At 37.5% G+C, this 22,396-nt stretch overlaps 1 protein-coding gene across 5 annotated transcripts in view; it reads left to right on the top strand.

Moving 5' to 3' along the window:
* Positions 1–22,396, top strand: part of STAU2 (staufen double-stranded RNA binding protein 2) — a 143,864-nt gene that overhangs the window by 38,853 nt on the left and 82,615 nt on the right. For all 5 annotated transcript variants that reach the window (XM_057426185.1, XM_057426182.1, XM_057426184.1 and 2 more), the window contains exons 7-10: positions 1,933–2,145; positions 5,698–5,835; positions 9,265–9,396; positions 14,082–14,142. In XM_057426185.1, the coding sequence (XP_057282168.1) occupies positions 1,933–2,145; positions 5,698–5,835; positions 9,265–9,396; positions 14,082–14,142 (544 nt within the window). The remainder of the gene's footprint in view (positions 1–1,932; positions 2,146–5,697; positions 5,836–9,264; positions 9,397–14,081; positions 14,143–22,396) is intronic.

The following is a 22,396-nucleotide window of genomic DNA, read 5'->3' as shown; positions in this document are numbered from 1 at the left end:
CACCTATATAATGATAGTAAGACCACAAAAAGATTAAGGACCTTAGTAAGGTTAATTTACCCATGTTTTCTGGCCAACATGTTGTAATACCTGGATAGCAATGTCCAGGGATGGATTTAGATATGCCTTTAAAACAGAGAGGGAAACACTGCAGTGCAATGAAGATGTTCAGCACTGATATGAAGCCCAACTGTGCCTGAGAGCCAGGAGATCCTGGTGCTGAGCTTGTCCCAGCTCTGATGCAGGCAGTGAAGCTTCCTGAGGCTCAGCTTGGGTCTCAAAAGCACCACTGCCTTCTCACATGGTGAACATTAGTGGGCACCTTTCAAGTGAGGCAATCTTGAAAACACTTCTGAAATTATTACCTGGAATCTTAAGTGTGGGAACACTGCTGGACTACAACAGCAAAATCCCATGCTGGCACAGATGTCGTCTTATTCTGGGAAAATGTGGACAAAGTTGTCTGTTAATTTTCATTTTGTGTCTTTTTTGTGATAAATGCTGTGGTAATTGTATATACTGGGTGAAGTTGCCACAAAAGAGAGCTTAAAAAGGAAATACAAGCCTAAGGAGACCTCATTACAGTGTAATAGCAAAACTAAATAATGCAAGGGACATGACCTTGATAAAAAAGAACTTTAATACAAAACATGTTGTAATAATATTAAGGTTGAAGGTTTCAGCCTGTTAAAAATGTAGTTATTACACCAAGAAGGCCGTAGCACCTTTACCTCAATTCCCTTGCACTCAAGCATTACACTTCAACAAATGGTTTGATGTAATTCTGCCTACTGAAAACATATGTATTTGTATTGATTTTGAAGATGATACAAGGAGATGCCTGTCAGATGCTCTAATGTCTCCTTATGCACATTACATGTAACAAAGATTAAATTAGGTAGCTGCTTCCGCCCATCAAACAAAATAACTGAACCTTTTCCCAAGTGAGGTCTCTAATTCCTGATAGACATTGTCCAGACCAGTATAGGGTACATACATGAAGAGATGGCTACCTTACCACTTGTAGTGCTGTGATTTGTTGGTGAATGCATCCTAACAGTACAGCCTCTTAAAAGGAGATTGTGTGTGTATGTAAAAATGAAGACACAAAAAGAGCTAAAGGAAGGTACGTTCAGAACTTTTTCTTTTTTCCTTTTTCCAAATTACTGTAACTTTTAACGTTGGAGAAGTACATCAGATGTTTTTATTCAATGTCATCCTGATGTGTTTGGAAGGGAATGAGTAAATGAATCTTTTCAGAACTGATGGCTTTTGTGTGAGTTGTGGTGGCTCTTTTGATGTTTCCTTTTGGTACTGTTGGGAAGGAACAGCTGAGAGTCATGGAGGTGAGAATGTGGCAGGCTTTCCAATGTATAGGATAGTGCTCTGAGTTGTACTCTCTGGCAGCCAGGACAGCATAAAAATACACGCCTTTCACACTGAAGTTTGGGACTGTGCATGAGCATCCTAAGTTTCAATTATAATAGAAAAAAATGATGACTGGGTTGAAGTGATGCCATATAAATCTAGTATTGAACATGTTTTATGTAAAGAAATAGCCCAAGTGCAGTGGACCTTCGTGAATTGAATTTTTTTAGTATATGAAACACATTGCAAGGTAAAAAACAGCAGCCTTGGTCTACATATGCCTTATTGTTGTGTATTGTATTATTGTATACATCTTGTTGAAAACATAGGTCTGCTGTACTTTCTGGGAAACATTGAACATGATCGTTAGATTTGCTTTATCTAATTAGCCTTAATTTTCTGTCCTCAAGTGTGATACTGTAATTAATTGTCCACATTTTACAGACATTCATCTAATGCCTTCAATTAGTAGGAAAACTGCATTAGTAGTAAGTACATTGCAGAGATACAAACAAGTTATATTCTTTTAGAGTGATTTGAGTCAATGTTACTTTCACTTAAAAGGTGATTAAAGAAAGTGGACCTCCTCATATGAAGAGTTTTGTTACACGAGTTACAGTAGGAGAATTCACTGCAGAAGGAGAAGGCAACAGTAAGAAACTCTCAAAGAAACGTGCCGCAATAGCTGTCCTACAAGAACTTAAGAAACTTCCTCCGCTTCCTGTGATTGAAAAGCCAAAACTTTACTTTAAAAAGCGTCCAAAAACAATATTGAAGGTATGTGTCCATCTTTGACAGAATTAAGAATGTTTGCTCAGACGGTAACAGTTACTCAGATTTAAAATCAGTAAAGGCTTTTTCTCATTTTCTGTCAATATTGTTGTTTGCCTGTGCCAATACGCCTGTGCTTTTTTAAATTCTGAGATTGCTGTGAAATTCTCACACATAATATAGCTTGTAAAGTGCTCAGCTTAAGAACTGAGCTCACATCACTGAAGTCTTCAGGGGTTTGGTCCAAGTCTAGTGGGGGATCAAACCCTTCAAGCAGCTCTGTACAGCCATGTGAAGTTTTAGCATTGTCTTTAGGAGACGCCACTAAGCATATGTGGTGGTTCCCTTCCTGATTTTTTCCCCCTCCCCAGTTTAAAGAGGGAGAAAGATATATGAAATACTAGATATACAGAGAAACAGTGCACAGTCCAGCTTCCTCCCCTTGTGGAGCTGGATTTGGGAGTTTTGTGGCTTCAGCTTCAATTTAATTTTTGAAAGTTTTGAAATAGAATGTGGACATCTCAGCCTGCTGCACCACTTTGCCAAGTGCCAAAGGACTTTTTCTGTTTCAGGTGTCTGTGTTAAAGTTAGCGTGTGCTTGAAAATGCTCTCTGGCACTTAAATACAGATAGAAAATGCTGAAAATGGGAGACCGGCCAATGGAGAACTTGCAGACTTTGCACCCTCTCTCCATTAAAACATACCCTTCTCAGAGGCTATTAATATGCTTCCTGCTGCACTCATGAGGCTTCCTTTAGAGGCTCTTGATTTTTGAGAGCTCAAGCCTCGTAAGTGGTGCTTTTGTTCTCGGTGGCATTAATATATTGCTACTTCTGCAATTCAGTCAGTCTGCGGTGACTAGCCGTGGTTTGTCTACTCATCCTAAATTCATACAAAACCAAAGGGTCGTCTGAAGTAATTAGTCTTCCAAATGATCTAACCAAAGCAGCCACACAGTGTCCAAGTATTTGTGAATCATCACTACCTGGTCTCAGTACTGAGCAGCTAATTAGATTAACTTGTCATTTTCTCAATGTAGAAGACAAGGCTTTAGAAATGGCTGAAATCTGCTCCATTTCATTTAATTTAGGAAGAAGCATTTTGTGAGGAAGTAGTTAAACTCTCTGTACATGAATTTCTATTGTCTGCCATGTTGGATAGCGATTTTGGTATACGTAAGGGCACATTAGTAGACTTTAATACTCATTTTAGGTCAATGTAAATAGCAGTGGAGAGATACTCACTTTCTCTCTGGTTTTAGAGTCACTTTTGCCCCATACTGTGCAGATCAGGAACCTTGAGACTAGAATTGCAGGAAAAAATATGAAACCTTCATGTCCAAAATCTACTTCAGAATATAGTTTCAGGACCTAAATTTTATCTCTTTTTCTGTATTTGCCTCTTGTAAGTTAAAAAAAAAAAAAATCTTCAGTTTTTCTGAATTAAGTCCATGGCTTCCATAATATGGACATATGGACAGTATTACACCAGTATGGCTTGAACTCAGTCCTCATCGAGTGTTACATTGATAGACTGTAAAAATAAGTAAATCAATACTTACTTTACTAGAAGTATGACCATTGGAAATGTGTATACTCAGTACACTGAGTGCAAAGGAGTGTAGGAGCAGCCAACGTAAAAGCCATTTAAAATAAGCAAATACTTTGGAGAGTGCAAAAACGGGTTGGGAAAATCAACATAAAGACTTCCTTCATCATCTTCTTCTGCCTTCGAAACAGAATGAGTGATTTGTCAAAACAAGCTTGGTTAATTAAATACCTGTCTCCTACTCTAATTCTGAGGATCTAATTCTCAAACACGTCCAGGAAAAAGTTAACATAAAAAATTATTCAATGGAAAACCATCAGCATTAATGCAGCTGCACGATCTGAAAAGGCTGTTGGCTCTGGCAGTCTCATTTTGGAAAGATTTTCTCAAGAAAGATGCTAAGGGTATAATAATGTAAAAAATACCTCACATTACCAAGTACCATTTACCATTACAATTTTACGTTGAATTATCTGAAGTTTGCCAAGTTAAAAGAGATGTTAATAGTCAGAATAACCTGGGTATGTAGAAGGTTTTTATTTTTTGAATAGCCAAACTTCTGAAATCCTTTCACTATGTCCATTTCCTTTTAAATTAACCTGCATATGTTTTGAGCATCAAAAAAAGTGACAACACTAACTTATTTTTATTTGTATATATATTTATGAGGCTATATCTTATTGCCTGCACTTTATTTAGCCTGCTCTGCATTTTATCTCTGCCTGGCTTCTTGCCCACACAGCTACCCTTGTGCAGGACATTGTTTTAATTCTGTCACCTACGTCTTCTCTTAACAATTTCAGCAGTTACACTATGTAGGTTTTGCTGCACAGCTTTCTTAATATAATATCTCTCTCTGGTTTTTTGCCTTCAGTTGCTGATCATCTCTTTAGGTTCTGGACCACTTGTTTGTTCTTATTTGAGAAGCTCAAACAAGCATGAATGCTGATGTTATCCTGCAAATGGCTTCATGAAGAGGAAGTAACTCAATAACATAAAACCAATTCTACATTCAAATGCCTTTTACATTTACAAGTTCATTCTTTGTGTTATAGTATATAAATTAGTTAAATATGACTTCAGATAATTTTTTTTGGATCTTAATTTCTTCTTTGTAGGAACTGCAAACAAATATTTTCATAGCTATTTGCATCCAGAGAGCATTTGCTGTGTGATTAATAACATATTAAAAGGACTTCAAAACTAAATGTTTTGTAAGGACTGCAGTTTTTCACCTCTCTGTGAAATCTTGGACAGATCAGTCTCTCAGTCCTTTTGTTTTCCCTCCATCAGTTTAGTTCCTCCAACAAGCATACATTTTGACATGTTATTGTAAGGATTCATCTGTAAAGCATTTGGAATACTTTGTGGGTGGCTCACACTATGCAACATTTCTAACCCTTGGAGTTACTCCTCTCTAGCTTCACTACGTAACAGTTTTGTGAGGGTGAATTCCTATAACACAAACAGAGCAAACCTTCTACACCTTTAGTTGCATTGTAGAATGGAAGGCAAAAGTGTTGAGAAAGAAGGCAGGAAAGCTGAGAGAGGCAGCTTCCTTGTTAAATGGCAAATCTGTTTAAGTCCCCTTGTAAATCCCTCCTCAGCATATGGCATACTGTAGCACTGCAGCAACCTGTTTTAAGATGTTAAGGGAAAAGGTCATAGAAATAACGCAATAAGATGCAATTGACTGATGGACCCACTAATTTTCATCCATCCCAATAGGACCTCCATAGAGACATGAGGGTATTAGCAGCTTACAGATACTAGTTATCCACACTACCTTCAACAGTGGCAGACAATAGAGGTATAATTTTTGCAACATTTTGTGCTTAAGGATTCTTACCTTCTGTCTCAGAACAGATTAGACGATGGGAATTTTACTTCTTATTTTCTCAAAGGCAGTATTAAAGGAGAGGTAACCCTCGTAAATGGCTTATTGAAGCAGCATAATAGTTGTATGGATATATGCTGAAATAACGGTTCTTTCTTTTAAATCTGTTTTAGACTGGACCAGAATATGGTCAAGGAATGAATCCTATCAGTCGTTTGGCTCAGATCCAACAGGCCAAAAAGGAGAAGGAGCCAGAGTATGTTCTTCTTTCAGAGAGAGGAATGCCTCGCCGTAGAGAATTTGTTATGCAGGTATCATCTGCCATCACATTAGAGATAATGCTCTTGCGATGTTATGTTCAAACTCGAGCAAAATGGTGGCATGATATGAAATGGATCCCTCTGTGTTTAGCTCTTTCTTTGCTTTATGGTCACTTATGCAAGAAATACAGTATCAGAAAGCCTGTTTAAACTTTCTTCTGAAACAAATGGCAATTAGGTTATGTGCCTTTTAGATGGTTTTGTTGTAGTGGTTTTGCATTTTTTATACTCCTTATTTTTATTACACCTGATGGTCTTATCACTTGTCTTTATCTCTGGTGGTTCAGGATTTATTTACTTTTACTTGTCTTTTTGGAAAAAATGGGGTGTTGCTAATCAGATGATTGCAATACAGTCAAGTATTCTGAAATATGGATATGAGTATCTCCCTATTACCAAGCGTTTCAGTTTTAAAAAGTGTTATAAATCTTTTCAGATTTTCAGTTTCTTTGTGGCTTTGTTCATGTCTGAAATACCACAAAACCAGCCTTACATCCAGTGGTTTAGCCCGTCCAGTTAAAGGCTCTGGACCCAATACAGAATCAGTAGGTGCTTTAATTTTCAAATGAAGAACATGCACAAAGATTTGATATAGCCTTGATATTTTGTTAGCACAAAAGCAGGTTGAGAAAGATTAGGAACAGGAAAGAATTCTTTACTCTTGTGTTTTCACTCATGGGTAGTTTTGTGTCAGAACAATTCAGAACAGCATGCCTCAACATATTTTGACTTGTTGTCTACAAACCACACCAAAATGTCACTTCTGATCACAAGCAGGATTTATGATGTTCCAGCATCTCCTTCCCCAGGAAATTAATTATATTTTCACTTAAATCTTTGAGTCCCTCCTTCATGTTTATCAAGATAGGCTAGCAATCTTAATTTCCTTGGATCTCAGTGGTCTTTCTTGATGATATATTATGTTTGTCTCTGAAGCAAAAGAAGATATTGGGATCCTTTTGTTGCAGAAACTGATTTATGAATATAAACTTGGATTTCCAACTTTTTATGCTACGTGAAAGTACTTGAAAAAAGAGTAATTCTGTCACACACAGTCCCTTTTTCCATGCTTACACTCCCATGGGAGCGTGCACAGTTAGAGATGGTTGCTTAAAGCATCAGAAGATGACTGTGCAACACAGTCCAGTATTAGAAAGATGGGCTGGGAATATTTTTTTCTGTTGGAAGAGTCTCAATAGTGGCAAAATCCTTGGTTTGAATAAAAAAAGGATCTTGACAGCAGTGAACATGTAGAAGTCTCCCCTATCTAAGAAGACTTAGGAAAGTCAAAGAAATTCCATACAACAGTTGCTTTGTTATGAATACTTTTAAACACTTTAGCTCTGTTTTTTCCCCTTTTGTAATATTTTCACACTCAAATCATACTGCTGTTTCTCCCACCTTCAGGAAGTCTCAGTGAATTCATTATGACATGCAAAGAACCTTATCAGGATAAAAAGCCTTTGTATAAACTGCTTAAACAATGTTTTCATTTAATTTAATTGAATGTGGAAGTAAAATATCCAGAGATAATATGTTCATTTTTATCTGTCACACAAAGAGCAAGTTTAGATGTGATGAAATGGATCCAATTACTTGTCCTGACTACTAGATAAACACAAGAAAACCTCTGATGACATTAGTTGGTGTTCTGTTCCCAAAGTTAATTTCAGAAAGCTCTTTCTCTTTGTAGTCAGACCTTTAATCCTTGATAGAGGTTTTAATAATAGCTAAACCAGTTTTACAGGTCTGAGAAATAGCAGCGTATTGATTTATTGTGAGCTATGTTATAAATTATCTTTTTGCCCTGTCCCGTTAAAGTCCCTCAATTTTATTGCATATAAACTCATAAGGCTATTTTTTAATTGTGATCGTGGAACTGCATAGAAGATAAGGTTTATATTTTGAGTTTATTAATGTTTCTGGTTTAGGTAGACAAAGCTTTTTTGCATAATTCTATATGTATTTAGAAAGGATATTTGTGATCACTATTATTTAGTTACATCCTCTGTGTTTAGAATTAATAAGTATTTGAGTAAAGAAAAATGAAAACTATGAGGAAAATATATAAATGGCAATGTGAGGAAAGTGAATAGTTATTGTATAACATCAATTACTAAATTTATTGCTATTATTTATTTAACAAGTGCATGACTACTTTTACAATATTTTTAAAGCTCCTTCCAGACTGTTTTAGGTCTTTAACCTCTGAGGTTTCTTTCATTCAAATTACCTTGGCTATTTTATTATTCTTATTTTATTTTGGTTTCCTTTTTTTAACACACCTTGAGGTAATACACTATCTTAAGAAAAAATTTGGCAAATAAAATGGCTTAATGAAAAGACTGAAATATACCTATCCAAGAGCTATGACTATTGCATAAGTGAATAGCAATGACAGCACTAATTCACAAAACACACTCATACAGCTTCAAGAATTTAAAAGCCAAGGAATTAGATACTAGGGAGAAGTTTTTTTACTGTGAGGGTGGTGAGGCACTTGGCACAGGTTGCCCAGAGAAGCTGTGGCTGCCCCATCCCTGGCAGTATTCAAGGCCAGGTTGGATGGGGCTTGGAGCAACCTGGTCTAGCGGAAGGTGTCCCTGCCCATGTCAGGGGGCTGTAACTGGATGATGTTTAAGGTCCCTTCCAACCCAAACCATTCCATGATTATTCTATGAATAAGCTAGAGTTTCAGTCTTTGTGGATATCCATTGTCTATAATTTGCCTTTATTTTGAGATTTTAATTTCTCCCAGGTTTATGAAAGGCATCCTGTTTGTCAAAACCCTTGTGTGCAGTACAGGCCACAGGTCCAATGAGGAGACTTCTTTCCAAAGACAATTTTGATAAAAGCTTGTCAGGTGTAAGTGCTGAAGAAAGCAGACCCAGCCCCCATGTTCCTTGCAGTGCATGCAACAAAGTGGAGGAATATGAACGTGGTATTCATCTTTCTTTAGAAACCACTGTTATTTAAATCTCCAGGTCATTGTTTGTCTCTCCGTTGTTCTGGATACTGTCCTGATAATGCGCGGGAGCTTCTACAAGAAGGCAGCGCTTCTACAAGAAAGAGGAAGCACAGGTCCTACAGTGCTTCCTTCCTGCGTTAAGAAAGAGTGGGGGAGTTGTTCAGCAGGGAGAATGGGGTTGACAGAGGCTGGTGGAAGAGAGAGACGACTGTGTGTACATTGAGAGACAGAAAAATGTAACTCTTTGAGGTATGAGTTTGGGGACCTTCTGAAAAATCTCATCCAGCTCCTCCGTGAGAAGCAGTATTGTAGTCCCCTTTTGCAGTGACTTTTTCAAGATTGCATTTTCATCAAAAGAGGCTGACAGTTGTTGGTAGATCAGCAAGATTATTACATCTGATATTAAGAAGTCTTACCTTTGTCGTGATTATGATCAGTGTTTTCTTTTTAAGGTGAAAGTAGGCAATGATATTACTACTGGAACAGGCCCAAACAAGAAAATAGCTAAAAGAAATGCAGCAGAAGCAATGTTGCTACAGCTGGGTTACAAAGCCTCTACTCCTCTTCAAGACCAACCAGAGAAGGTAAGGATCAGTTGTTAAAATGCCCACATTTTACCCTTGTCTGGAGTTTTAGCTGTCTCAGCTAGTCACTTAGTAAGAGTGGAAGCTTAACCATGTGCACCCCCTCTTTTAGGAGGTTGCTTGTCAGAGATCAGCCTTTGTTTAGCTATAGCTCTATAGCTACACTTAGTAGTGTACTATTCTAGGAGTAATTACAAACAGTAATGTAGTTCCATAGGATAGTCTGTATGCAAAAGTGTACATGAGACATGTGTGCCAATTTCTACTTACCAATCAGGATGAATGTGCGTCTTGCTTTTAATCCATTTTGGACATCCAGAGAGCATTGAGAGGAATGATGTTAGTAATTTTTATACGTGAAGCAGCCATGGTAGTCAATGTTTGTCTTAGTGTTGCATCTCCTGTTTCTCTCTTCTTTAAGAGGAGCTGCTCGATGTATGCTAGTCATACTCACTGTCACTATGTTCTTCACTGTTCTTAACTGTACTTAGTCTTCAACAAGCGTGCCATACTCTAAACTGAGGTACTTGGAACCTAGATGGTGTTTCTAGCCTGAAGACACTACATTCATAGCTGTTTTAAAAAGGCTTATGACAGAGTCAAATGATAATTCATTTCACCAGAATGCTGAGACTTTTCTGCTCCAGAAGATACTTTCTATCAGTTTTTCTTCACTGCCAATTTGGCCAAAGGGCTTTTTAAAAAAACAAATCAAAAGAGAGAAACACAGGTTTTCATTCCTGGATTTCAAACTGGCTGAACTATTTTTACTCACTAATTTTCAGAGATAAAGCCTGAAAAATTTCAGCCTACAACATAGTTGCTTTGGAGAGCTCTATGCAGTGGAAACTTGTGGTTATATTAAAAAAATAGAGTGGCTGCTTTGTTTCCCTGCATTTATTAAACTATTGCCTACAAGTGCATTATCTTAAAAAAAAAAAAAAAAGGTTTAATTACATGCTTGCAGACATAGATATCTTAGAATTGATAGGAAAGCATACAATGGCCTGCTGTTATACTGAACACAATGAGCAAACATGATGCAGTATCCAAAAAATGTGAACTACTCAAATTTTATGTAGTGGCGGTATTCAAGATCATAGAACAAATTTTTATAGCTTTGCTGGGGTTAAGGACATAAAATATCTAGAACATCTGGCTTTATCTTCTGTATATAATAGACTGAACATATTTGCAGATACTGTGCTGGAGAAGAGAGAAAATAGCCTTAGATGTCTACCAATTTGAGCATTGCAAAATTCCTTCCATAAAAGTTGCACAATAAAGATGTACCATTAAAAGATACTTGTTTCTCTCTTTGACTCCAAAATGGGGCCCAACATAGATTAGCTGACGTATCAGGTTGGCATCTAAATGGACAATTTTCACTTGTGTTATTTTTGATGCTTTTAAAAAAGGCAACTTCTCTATCCCTTGCACCCCCCACATTCTTTCATACCCTTCCTCCTCCCTTCAAAAAAAGCAGAACCAAAGTCAGAGTTTTTACCTTAACCTCAGTGCATAAAATGTGACTGTATGAACTGTTTTAAGGAAGACCTAAGAGTTTTACAACAGCCATGCATGGTGCTAATGGCAGCATGGGTGAATAGGTAATCCAGGTAATGTAAAATATAAAGTCTCTGCTCTTTTCTGAGGTAATCAGATTGCTGGAAGAAATCTGTAATGGTTGTGTGAAACCCTGAGGAGAGAAGTTTGATAGTGCCCTGAGAGACTTTTTGCAGCTATCAGGACGTCAGTTCTATGTGTGAAAATGGAGAGTTGTGATGTCTTTACTTTTTCATGCTTCTATCTTTTAATTTCTTCCTGTCACTTTAATTCTCTTAGGCAGAGGAAAACCAAAATAGATTGCATTCATTTGAGACAGCAACACTAAGGATAACTAAGTGAATTCTTAAATTCCTCATCACACTCAAGTTAATAAACAGTAAAAAGAGATTAATAAGGAGAGTTGGAAATTCTCGTATTGTAGCGGCACACTTGTGCTGATTTTCCTATCATGTTACGGATGCACAATATGGATTCATGACAAAAAACATGCTGTTGTAACAGACAGTGGTAAATACAAATATATTTGAGGGACTCTGGAGCATAGGCAGTTTTTTCATCAATCCTCCCAGTCAAAAGGAGGGAGTTTCAAAGGGCCAGTCAAATCTGGCAAATCAATGTATGGTTACAGGACAGGTACCACAGGCAGGGGGTTCAGCTACTTGGACCATTGGACTCACTTTGAGAAACCTGTTCTGTTGTGGGCTGATGGAGTTTATCTGTCAGAGAAAGGGAAAAGCATCTTTGGTCATAGGCTTGCCAAGGTTAGGAAAGATAAAGATCAGGTTAGGAAAGCTAAAGAATTAAATCTGGCCAGGGAGATCAAGGGCAACAAGGGAAGCTTCTGCAGGTATATTGGTGATAAAAAGAAGATTAGGGAAAATGTGGGGCCCCTCCAGAAGGAAGCAGATGTGATTACCAGAGGCATGGAGAAGGCCAAGTTACTCAACAACTTTTTTGCTCCAGTCTTCACTGGCAAGTGCTCCAGCCGCACTGCCTAAGTTGCAGAAGGCAAAGATGGGACGGGGAGAATGAAGAACTGCCTGCAGTAGGTGAAGATCAGGTTCTAGACCATCGAAGAAATCTGAAGGTGCACAAGCCCATGGGACCTGATGAAATGCATCTGCAGGTCCTGAGGGAACTGGCAGTTCAAATGGCCAAGCCACTGTCCATCATATTTGGGAAGTCATAGCAGCCTAGTCTCTTTTCCGACCAGAAAAGGGGAAATATAACCTCCATTTTTAAGAAATAAAAAAGGAAGTCATGGGGAACTGCAGGCCAGTCAGTCTCATCTCTGTGCCTGGGAATATTGTGGAGCAGATCCTCCTGGAAATTATGATAAGGCACATAGGAAAAAAGGAGTGACTGGTGAAGCCTACATGCCTTCACTAATGGTAAATTGTGCCTGACAAATTTAATGGCCTTCTACAATGGGGTTACAGTGTTGGTAGATAAGAGGAGAGTGACTGACGTCATTTACCTGGACTTGTCAAAGCATTTGACGCTGTCTTGCATGACATCATTGTCTCTAAACTGGAGAGACATGGATTTGGCAGACGGACCACTCGATGGATAAGGAGTTGGCTGGATGGCTGCACTCAGAGTTGCAGTTAATGTCTCAGTGTCCAAGTGGAGACCAGTGACAAGTGGCATTCATCGGGGGTTGGCATTGGAACATTTGACATCTTTGTTAGTGACATGGACAGTGCGATTCAATGCACCCTCAGCAATTTTGATGATGACACTAAGCTATGAGGTTCGGTCGACATGCTGGAGGGAAAGAATGCCATCCAGAGGGACTTTGACACCCTTGATAGGTGGCTGAACTTCATGAGGTTCAACAACGCCAAGTGCAAGGACCTGCACATGAGTGGGGGGAATCAGAAGCACAAATACAGGCTGGGCAGAGAATGGATTTAGAGCAGCCCAGAGGGGAAGGACTTGGAGGTGTTGGTCAGTGAGAGGCTCAACATGAGCCGGCAGTGTGTGCTCGCAGCCCAGAAAGCCAAACGACTCCTGCGATGCATCAAAAGGAGCGTGACCAGCAGGTCGAGGGAGGTGATTCTCCCCCTATACTGGAGTGCTGTGTGCAGTTCTGGTGTCCTCAAGATAAGAAAGGCACGGCCCTGTTGGAGTGAGTCCAGAGACTCACTCCAGAGAAGGACCACAAAGGTGCTTCAGCCCTCTGAAGCACCTCTCCTATGAAGACAGGCTGATAGAGTTGGGCTTGTTCAGCATGGAGAAGTCTTCAGGGAGACCCTAGAGTAGCCTTGCAGTACCTAAAGGAGGCCTTCAAAAAACTTGTAGGGACAGGGACTTTTTACAGGGGCATATAAGGATAGGACAAGGGGTAACCCCAGTGAAATCTGAAAAGGGTCATTGGCTTCGCATTCATAGAGCTGATTGTCAATAACTCCTATTTCATGAGCAAGCTCGGACGTTTTTGTCCACATTTACACATAACTCTAAAACACTGCCATCTTAATTACTGTGGAGACTTCAGGAATGGCTCCATTTTTAACTTCTGTGTTAATTGCTCCCTTTCTGTGTCTGAGTAATACCCGGTGTTAAACATAATATAATTAATTTGAAGGCAATTAGCTTCCTCAAAGAAGTCTGTGTATTAAAATCAAATGGAAAATTGCAATCTTTTCTATTGTGTCCACTTCAGTAACTGAAAGTATTCCTAGCAAGTAAATATTTTAAAATTATACCCAAAATACTTTGTAGTGTTTACGCATTCTTTCATGGATAGATATTAGGATCTTCTCATTTTAGAATATAATTTCTCTCTTGTATGTGTATGTTTTCAGTTGAGAGCTGCATAAAACATTTGATTTTAACTCTGATTTGGTAACATTGAGTTAAGCCTAATCCTTGGGGAAACATTTATATTTCAGTGTTAGGCAATAGTTGTTAATGTTTATTCATGAAGGGTATTCATTTCTCAAAGAACCTATTTTAGGCAAAAATTAAGATGTCTTAACAAAATTTTGTGAGCAGATGTGGCAATTCCAAGTCATCGTTTTTAGGATCTTTCAACTAGTTTATAAATATGAATGTTCTGCTTAAGGAGTAGTTTGCTCTTTACTTATTTGTCTTTTTTCTACCTGTTTCAGCTTGGAGAAAACAAGAGTTGGAACAGCCAGAATGTTGGGTTTCCTGAGCCGACAAGTAACAGTAAGTATTGCTTTCTAAATTTATATTTATTCTTAGTTCTCTTTGTCTCTGTAGGAATTGGATTATTAGAGACAATTGAAATGCTTTTTATAAATATTTTAGGGGTTTTATTGCAATTAGGTGAATTAAGTCTTTCGTATCCTCCCTGTGAGTGTAGGTATGAATGAGTGCAGGAACAAGGAGATTTTTATTTAGTCATTGAATCATAAAATCCTTCAAGTTGTAAGGAATTTTTGGAGGTCATCTAAGCTGCCCACTCAAAGCAGGGTCAGTACAGAGTTCAGACAGGATTGCTTATGTCTTTTTTTTTCCAGTTCTCCAAGGACGGAGATTCCATTGCTTCTCTCGGCAGCCTGTTCCAGTGCTTAATTATCTTCACTTTGATTTGTTTCCCTTTTATCCAAATCATAACATCTTCTGTTTGTTTATGACTATCATCTCCTGTTCTTCTTCTACATACCTTAGTAATGTGCCTGACTCCATCTGTTTGGCAACCTCTTTTTGGTATTGGAAGGCTGCTATTGGGTCCCCCACAGCATATCACTGTCCTCTAAACCTGATCATCCAAACAGATTTTCATCATCTAGTAATTTATCTATCTAGATTCTAACATCATTGCTTGGATACAAGGATGCTGAGGGAGGCACAATGTCAAAAACATTGCTAAAGCCAAGGTAAATAACATCCACTGTCCTCCATTCATAAATCTAGTCATTTTATCACAAAGGTAATCTGGTTGTTTAGGCTGTTTTTTAACCTGGATAAATTCATGCCCATTGTTCCCAATGGCTTTTTATTTTTTTTAGTGTTTGTGTGCGCACCAATGGCTTTAAGAGGAATTACTGCATGATTTTCCCAGGGACAAAGTGGGGCTGACCAGCCTGCCTTTTTTTTATGATGATGCCTTTCTCCAGGCATTGGAGACCTCTCCTGATCTCCATGACATTTTGGAAGATAATAGAGTGGCCTTGCAATGACATAAGCTTGTTGACTCAGCACACTAAGATATATCCCATTTGGTCCAATGGACTTGTATGGGCTGAAAATTTCTCAAGACATCCCTGACCCTGATCAGGTTCTGGTACTGGTAATTCCTTTCTTCCTTGAGCCATGTCTGAAGACACAAAGGCCCAAGTGACCTTGTTGATGAAGACCAAATTCAGTTTTATTGCAACAGGTAATGAATAGGACAGACCTGTGTGACCTTATAGCTAGGATTTTGCTGGTTAGGGTGGTAAAGATAATATTTAAATAGTACTTCCTTCACTTTTCCATGAGCACTGGATTCTTCTCTTGAACTGTGTTAGAGTTTTGGACTTCTTAAGAGCCCCAGACATCATCTCCCTTAACTAAGGAATGTGCTAGAGATGGACACACACATAAGCTGCCTTCCATTTTTTGTCTGTATATGTCTGAAGGACATGGTCCTAAAAGCAGATTTTACGGGGATTCAGTATTGTTCCAGTATACATGCAGAATTTCCAGTCAGACCTGGGAAATAATTTCTGCTTCAACTTACACAAAAGTTTGCTAGTATTTAATTACTCTTGGATTCAGCACATGTCATTGTGCTTCCCTGAAAAGAAGGTTTCTACAGATTCTAAGACCTTCTTATTAATTGCTTCCTTCCAGCCCTACTGTCAATCCCCATCAATCCCCTTCTAAGTGATTTCTGTTTGTGTTGTGAAAATCTCTAAGGACATGGCCTCTGAAACATCTTCAAATGCTGACATTTTTAAACATTAACATATGGGAGTTTGGAACAGCACAATTAAGACATCTAGCTTTTCTCTCCTATCCCTGCAGTGTCTTGTAGCAGATATATTTATAGATGACATCACAACAATCTACTACACCAACAGGAAAAAACAGTCCTTTTCCCAGGCTTCATCTGGCAAGAAATCTTTGGCAGTTATACTTTGACTCCAAATCCAGAAGGAAAACACAAAGGCAAACTCACTCAACAGGAGACAAGATCAACACAAAAATTATTTTAAACCTGTGCTGACCAAAGAACTTGTTTTTCACAGATTGACCTGCTCACAGATGTTTTTTGCAACCACCACAGGCGATGGTACAGAAACAGGTTTTCATTCTGGGGTGCTTTTCTAATGCATGAAAGATATTTCTAGATGCTTTCATTTACATTCTTCTGATCTCCAAGTAAATTGGAAATGAAAGAAGATGTGGCTATCATGTTGATAGACACAGGATTTATTTCTCATAGTCCTGTTCAGACACCACTGTGCTTAATCCCCTAACTCCTTTTTGAGGGTTCCAATCTAGAGGCAACAATAATAAACAGCTGATAAAAGGGTATCATTTTTAATGTCATAAGGACTGTGCTATCCTTTTGCAAAGCAGGAAGGGTTTGAATCCAAAATGGTACCAACAGGCATATATTTTTTTACTGATTTTTTTAACTCTTCACCTCTAAAGGGCCTTTTCCTTTTAGGGTATTTTCTTTAAAATTTACAGCTTAACTGTGATTTTCTGTGATAAAGTCATAAGAGGAGGATGAATATGTAGCAGTTATGTAAAGAACAGGCCAGTCTTTCTTCACCTTGCAATTTCATCCATGACTCATGGAAGACCGAGAAAAGCATTTTTCTTTTCTAAACGTGATATCATTTCTGCCTGAACAAATTGCTAATAGGCCTTCCTTTTTAGTTTTTCATTGAAACCTCTCTTGGTATTTCTAAACTAAAATGGCCTTTCTGATAGAAGTATGAATCTGCTGTTCCCCTTTGCAGGCAGATACTCTTTCTTTGTGTGCATAATACAATTTCCATCTGAAACTGTGTGAAATAAAACTGGAATAGTAAAGTGAAGTTTTATACTTTAATACAGTAAAACAAAAATCATAACAGTCATATTTTAGTACAGTAGAACAGATTTCATTGTAGCCTCATTATGTGGTTTGGTTTTGCTGAGAAATACCCTACAGTCAATGCATTTTTAGTGTTCCCTATTAAATATCCTTGAAAATTAGCTCCTCTTGTTCACCTCTATTGTGTTACTTTTGCAGATAACTTAGCAGCAAACTTCACTTCTGTTCCTCTTACTCACTGGAAAAGCTTCTTCTGACAGGTTTACTTCTTTACCTCTCCATTTCACAATCTTAAAGATGAAGCAAGAAGCTATTTGTTTCTTGGTTTGGGATGTCTTAGACTTTTTTCACATGTGAAATAACAATAACTTTGAGTGGGGAGTTTTCTCCCTGATGCTTCTGGAGGAGACATGGAGACACTGTGTGCAGACCACAAGCATTTGCAGCCCATACAGGAGATGTTTACTGTGAACAGAATGCTCATTTATCAGTCTGGGTTTGACTTAGAGAGTTATCAACAAAAAAGCAAAACATGAAACAAATAAACAATCCTAATGCAAAGTGCATTTTTTGGGGAACTTACTTTGGTTTTATATTTCTGGATGGGACAACACAAACATGCAGTATGTCTTCTAGGAGAAGCTGTAGATGAGCTATGAGAAACAAAAATACATAAAAATAAAAGGAAAAAGTAATAGTGGTTTTATATATTATAATTCTAAGAAGGAAAAAATGACCCTAACTGGTTTTATATGTTCCCCACCCTTAAATTTCCATAGTATAGATTTCCTTTATCTGTTTCCTGCAATTCGGGTAGTCACAAAGTATTGAAAAACTAATGAGAATAAAATAAAATATAGTCAGAGCAGTCCTACCTCTCTGTAAAGGACAGGCCCTTTGTTTTTCTTGCCTAACATTTTATTACTAGAGATTCATGCATGACTTTACAGTCTTTGTTCTTCAGAGTACATCTGCTCCTGCTGTTTATTCACCACCTGAAATCATAATCATTTGTTTGTGACATCACAATTAGTTACTGTGAAGATGATTAGATTGTCACCAGCAGATGATTATGATTTCAGATGGTAAATGAGCAGCAGGAGCAGATGATCTCCTAAGGAACAGAGACATTTGATCTTATGCAATTGTTCACAGTAAAAAAAAAAAAAGGCAAGAAGAAAAAAAAAATAGGTATTCAGAAGAGTTTCTTGAATCTGTGATGAGGTAATCTAAACTTTTTTTCTATAAATAATGTGTATTTTAATATTTGTTTAAAATCTACTTAAATAATAGATTAAGACATTAAAAAAAAAGAGAAAAATAAAATATGCAGTGTTGTTATAAGCCTTAACTGTATGGTTACATTCAACTTCTTACTTAGATGTTGGGAGATGGGAGTTGATAAGAGAAAATAAACCCAAAATAAAGAGTGTATTTATGAAATTTTGCATACTAATGCATCCTCCCTTTGGAGGAAGAAAAATTTATGTGAACTTCCTAGTTCTGGCCCTCACTAGTTTTAGAAAGACTTTTTTTAATAGTTGTCTTCATGTTTATTTTTCAACTGGGCAATTTGGTGAAGACTTACAGTAGATAATTTGCTACTCCTGTGTTTCCATGAACAGTAACTGAAGTCTGCAGTTTGGGAATAAAGTCTTTTGTTTGTATTTCAGACATTTTTAATTGGCATTTGTGTGTTATGTTTTGCGGAAATATCTAATTCTTTGGGGTGTTTTTCAAAGGTGGTTTGCAGTGGATTGTTTACATTTTTTCTGATTAAGTACTGCTGTTTCTTTGGATTTCACTTTTGAATGGCTTCCAAACTTACTAAACTTTGTCAGTTATAATATACTCTTACTAGGAGTTAGATTTATACATCACTCTGAATAGAAACCACAATAAGAGGGTTTGACAACACTACTTACTTGATGAAGCCACAGAAGGCCACAGAACAGTAGTTTTCAAACTGTTTGGTTTGGGGTATTTTTGGTTTGGTTAGTGGGTTGGTTTTTTTTTTTTAGCAAACATACTATCAGGTGAACGTTATACCATGACTGTGTGTTCAGGGTTCCATCAGCTGAGCCTCTTGCCTACATTCTGTATAACCTTCTTATAGCAGTTGGTAGCACCTTGCCTCTCTGCATTCATCCCATCTTTTAGCGAGAATATGAGATAACTAGAATTTCTTTCTCACTTGAAGACATAGGAAAAATAAATTTAGAAGCAGAGGAGATTTGTCCAATTTTTTTTCTTCCCTGAGTTACTGAAGCTAGGAAATCTGTGCTGTATTTGGCATTATCAGTAACTAAATGTTTTATTTTTGTATTTCATCTAGCAATCAGAATGAAGTAATAATTTATCCAGAATAATACCAATGAAATAACTCTTGTATATATTTTTTTGAAATACTTAAAAAAAACCAAAACCTTCTAAACCGTGTAATACTAAAAATCACCTCGTATTAATAAAACAGGGGAGTGTGGTCATTTTTTCTTTATTATTTGTTGTTTTGAGAACTAGCGGCAAGATCCAAATTAGCATGTTTGTGTGTGAGTGGGATTTGGGCACAATTCACATGTGTAAGATCACAGCTGCAATTGGTGCTTCTCCTTTCCCCACATTTCCCCTATTGAGATGCAGTTTCCCCACATCTCCCCTATTGAGATGCAGAGTACTGCAAGCTTCACATCTTTGGATGTGATACTTTCTTTGCTGAGTTTAAAGGACAATGAATATTCTTAAAGTACCTAGTATTTTAAGTATGGCCCAGAAAGTTGAGAGACAGATTTAGTTTCCTTCTTCACTAGAAGGAGAGTACTTAAGGGGTGGAGTAATCTGGATAACAGCAGCTGTCTTTTGGAGATATGTATCTAATATCATTATGATTTGCAGACAGAAAATAGGAAGTCACATGCTGTCAAAATGCAAGAAATCCACATAGAAGGAGTGATCTAAAGGAATCATGACTTTGTAGTCTATCATTGATTAAAGCATTTGTAAGTGAAGGTGCAGATATGTATTCTGGTGTTCCCTGGCTGGGATATTATACATATATATATATAAAAATATATAAGTATTATATTCTACAAGCAACTTGTTGCTTGATTCTTGACTGGTATGGATTGTGCGTATGTAGGAAAAATACACTTGGGCTGTAAGGCTTGTGGTTTGGATGCCATCAGGCTGAGGAAGAACCTAAGACAGCCTTCTAGGAGACTGTTTAACCATTAAGCTCTTGATATGTCTAGAATATATAAAGAGGAAACAGCCACCATCACAGTAGATAGCCAGCTCTATGGGTAGAGATAATTTCAGAGAAACTATTCTTTTGTTTTTTCTAGTCCCCCCTAATTCCTATATGAATTACGTTTGTTCAGGGTTGCTAGTGTGTTCCTTTGAAAAAACCTGCATGGGAAATAGCAATGCAGAGCTCTTTTTTTTTTATATTAACTTGTAAATTCTGATTTGATAATGTAATTCTATAAATTATCTGCATTTGCATTTCTGTCCTCAGCAAGGCAAACAGACCAGTATCATACATTTAACCTCAACACTGTGTTTCTCTAAATACTGTCACTTTTCTGAAGTAATTTCTGCTTTTCCTACTGTCCCCCAGCCTGGAACCCACCATGTTCCTCACCCATAACCTAGGATAATAATGTCCCTGAAGAACTGAATCTTGTGATCTGAGGCTTTATTGCTACCATAATCAAGACTTGGTTCTCCATTCTCTCCTCCATCCCCTTTCTGTTATGTCAAACTCCTTATCCCTATGACTTCCACTTCCGCACTGCTTTTGTCTCCTGTGATTTCCTCTTCACTCATACATATACTGTGTCTGTTGATGTCCCCCTTGACCTTCTTAGCTCAGCAACCTTTCCATCCTTGTCTAGTAGACTTGCTCATTCTTTCATCTATTCTACCTGCGGGTCATGCCTTTGTTTTCATCATCACCATTCTCATTCCCCTCTTAATCTGTTAATGAAAAGTCTTGCCTGCACAGGTCACCTCCAGTTGCACTTAGGCACTTCCTAATTGCTTTACTCCCTCAAAATCACATTCTTGCAGCTTTTACAAGAACCTTGCTCTGCCAGTTCACTAGCTTGATTTGCTCCTACTCTGAATTTTCTCTTTACTGATAAGAATGCTGCCTTTTCTTCTGCATTTAGATCAGTTCTTTTCAGAACCTGCTTCATCTTAATTTTAAGTTATTTGGTACGCTGATGTTTTTTTGGAAACTTATGATGCAGATGTTACCATGTAAAATAATGGTGTAGGTGTTTCATCTCTCTGTTGGATTATTTCATAGAATCTCCTCTACAAATTCCCCACTGCAAACAGTGAGTCTTATTTTTACAAAAATCTTATGTTCCCAAGCAGGAGTAAAGCTGTGGGAGATTTCAAAGGATTTGCCTCACATGAGTTAAGCATCAAATGTTATGGACATGAATACAATTTGCCTCCTGTAATACTGCAGTTTCCCTTTTTGGCTGTATAGAAAATGTTCCAGTGAAATTAAAGATATCAGAACTGACTTCACAAAGAACTAAATAGCATTTACTTCAGTGTCATGGTTATTTTGAGGTTAAAAAAAAAGCCAGTATTTTTGTGAGTGACTTTACATAACATCTGTTTGTTTAAGGTCATGTAGATGAGATCTTTTGATTTAAGGACATTGTGTAATGAGAAAACATTTTTTCATGTCTGAATATTGCAGTAGCTGGTGACTTAGAAATACAGCAGATAGCTGTGTTAAGTGGGTAATGATTGCATCTTGGTATTTCAAGCCAAGATTGCCTGTAGACTGCGAACATAATGGCCATATTATTTGCCTATTCAATTGTTTGACTGATGTTTTCTGAGTTCCTACTGAGGTAATGAAACAAAATTTGAAAATATTCTAGTATATAAATAGGTTTTTGTAGGGAGTGGAGTATAAAACAATAATTTTTTATGATGACATTTACGTTTTCCAGTCTTGCTATTGAAATAGTTAATTGGCTTTGTAAATTCTCTTTTCTTTCTCTCAGTGGATTTTTAATGGACTATATTCTAGGGCATGTTGAGAACCTGCCAGTTCTATGAAGGAATCATTGCATGTGAAAGTCCTCTGTGCCTTTTAAGGTTTTGTCCATTTTAATTTACATAATAGTGAAGTCAGGATTAGATCTGGGTCTAACATTTCCTGCTTAACACCTTACTGGAGGATTGTGCCATATATGTTAAGCAGCACAATATAAAAAGTCTGTCAATACAGGTAGCATAATCTGAAAGAAAGCTTCTTGATGATTACTGATTATTTTATTCAGTTCCATAAATGCTTATTATCTCCTTATGAACAATCTTTTCTTCATCCAGTGATGGATTGCTTCAAATATCAGGGTGTTAATTTATGAGCATGTCATATACAGAATTATATCATGG

Source organism: Pezoporus wallicus, unplaced genomic scaffold (genome assembly GCF_028554395.1).
Source record: "Pezoporus wallicus isolate ANWC-B61680 ecotype Strahan unplaced genomic scaffold, APGP_CSIRO_Pwel_v1 contig_4131, whole genome shotgun sequence".
Lineage (NCBI taxonomy): Eukaryota > Metazoa > Chordata > Aves > Psittaciformes > Psittacidae > Pezoporus > Pezoporus wallicus.
This window is presented reverse-complemented; position numbering and strand designations above follow the sequence as displayed.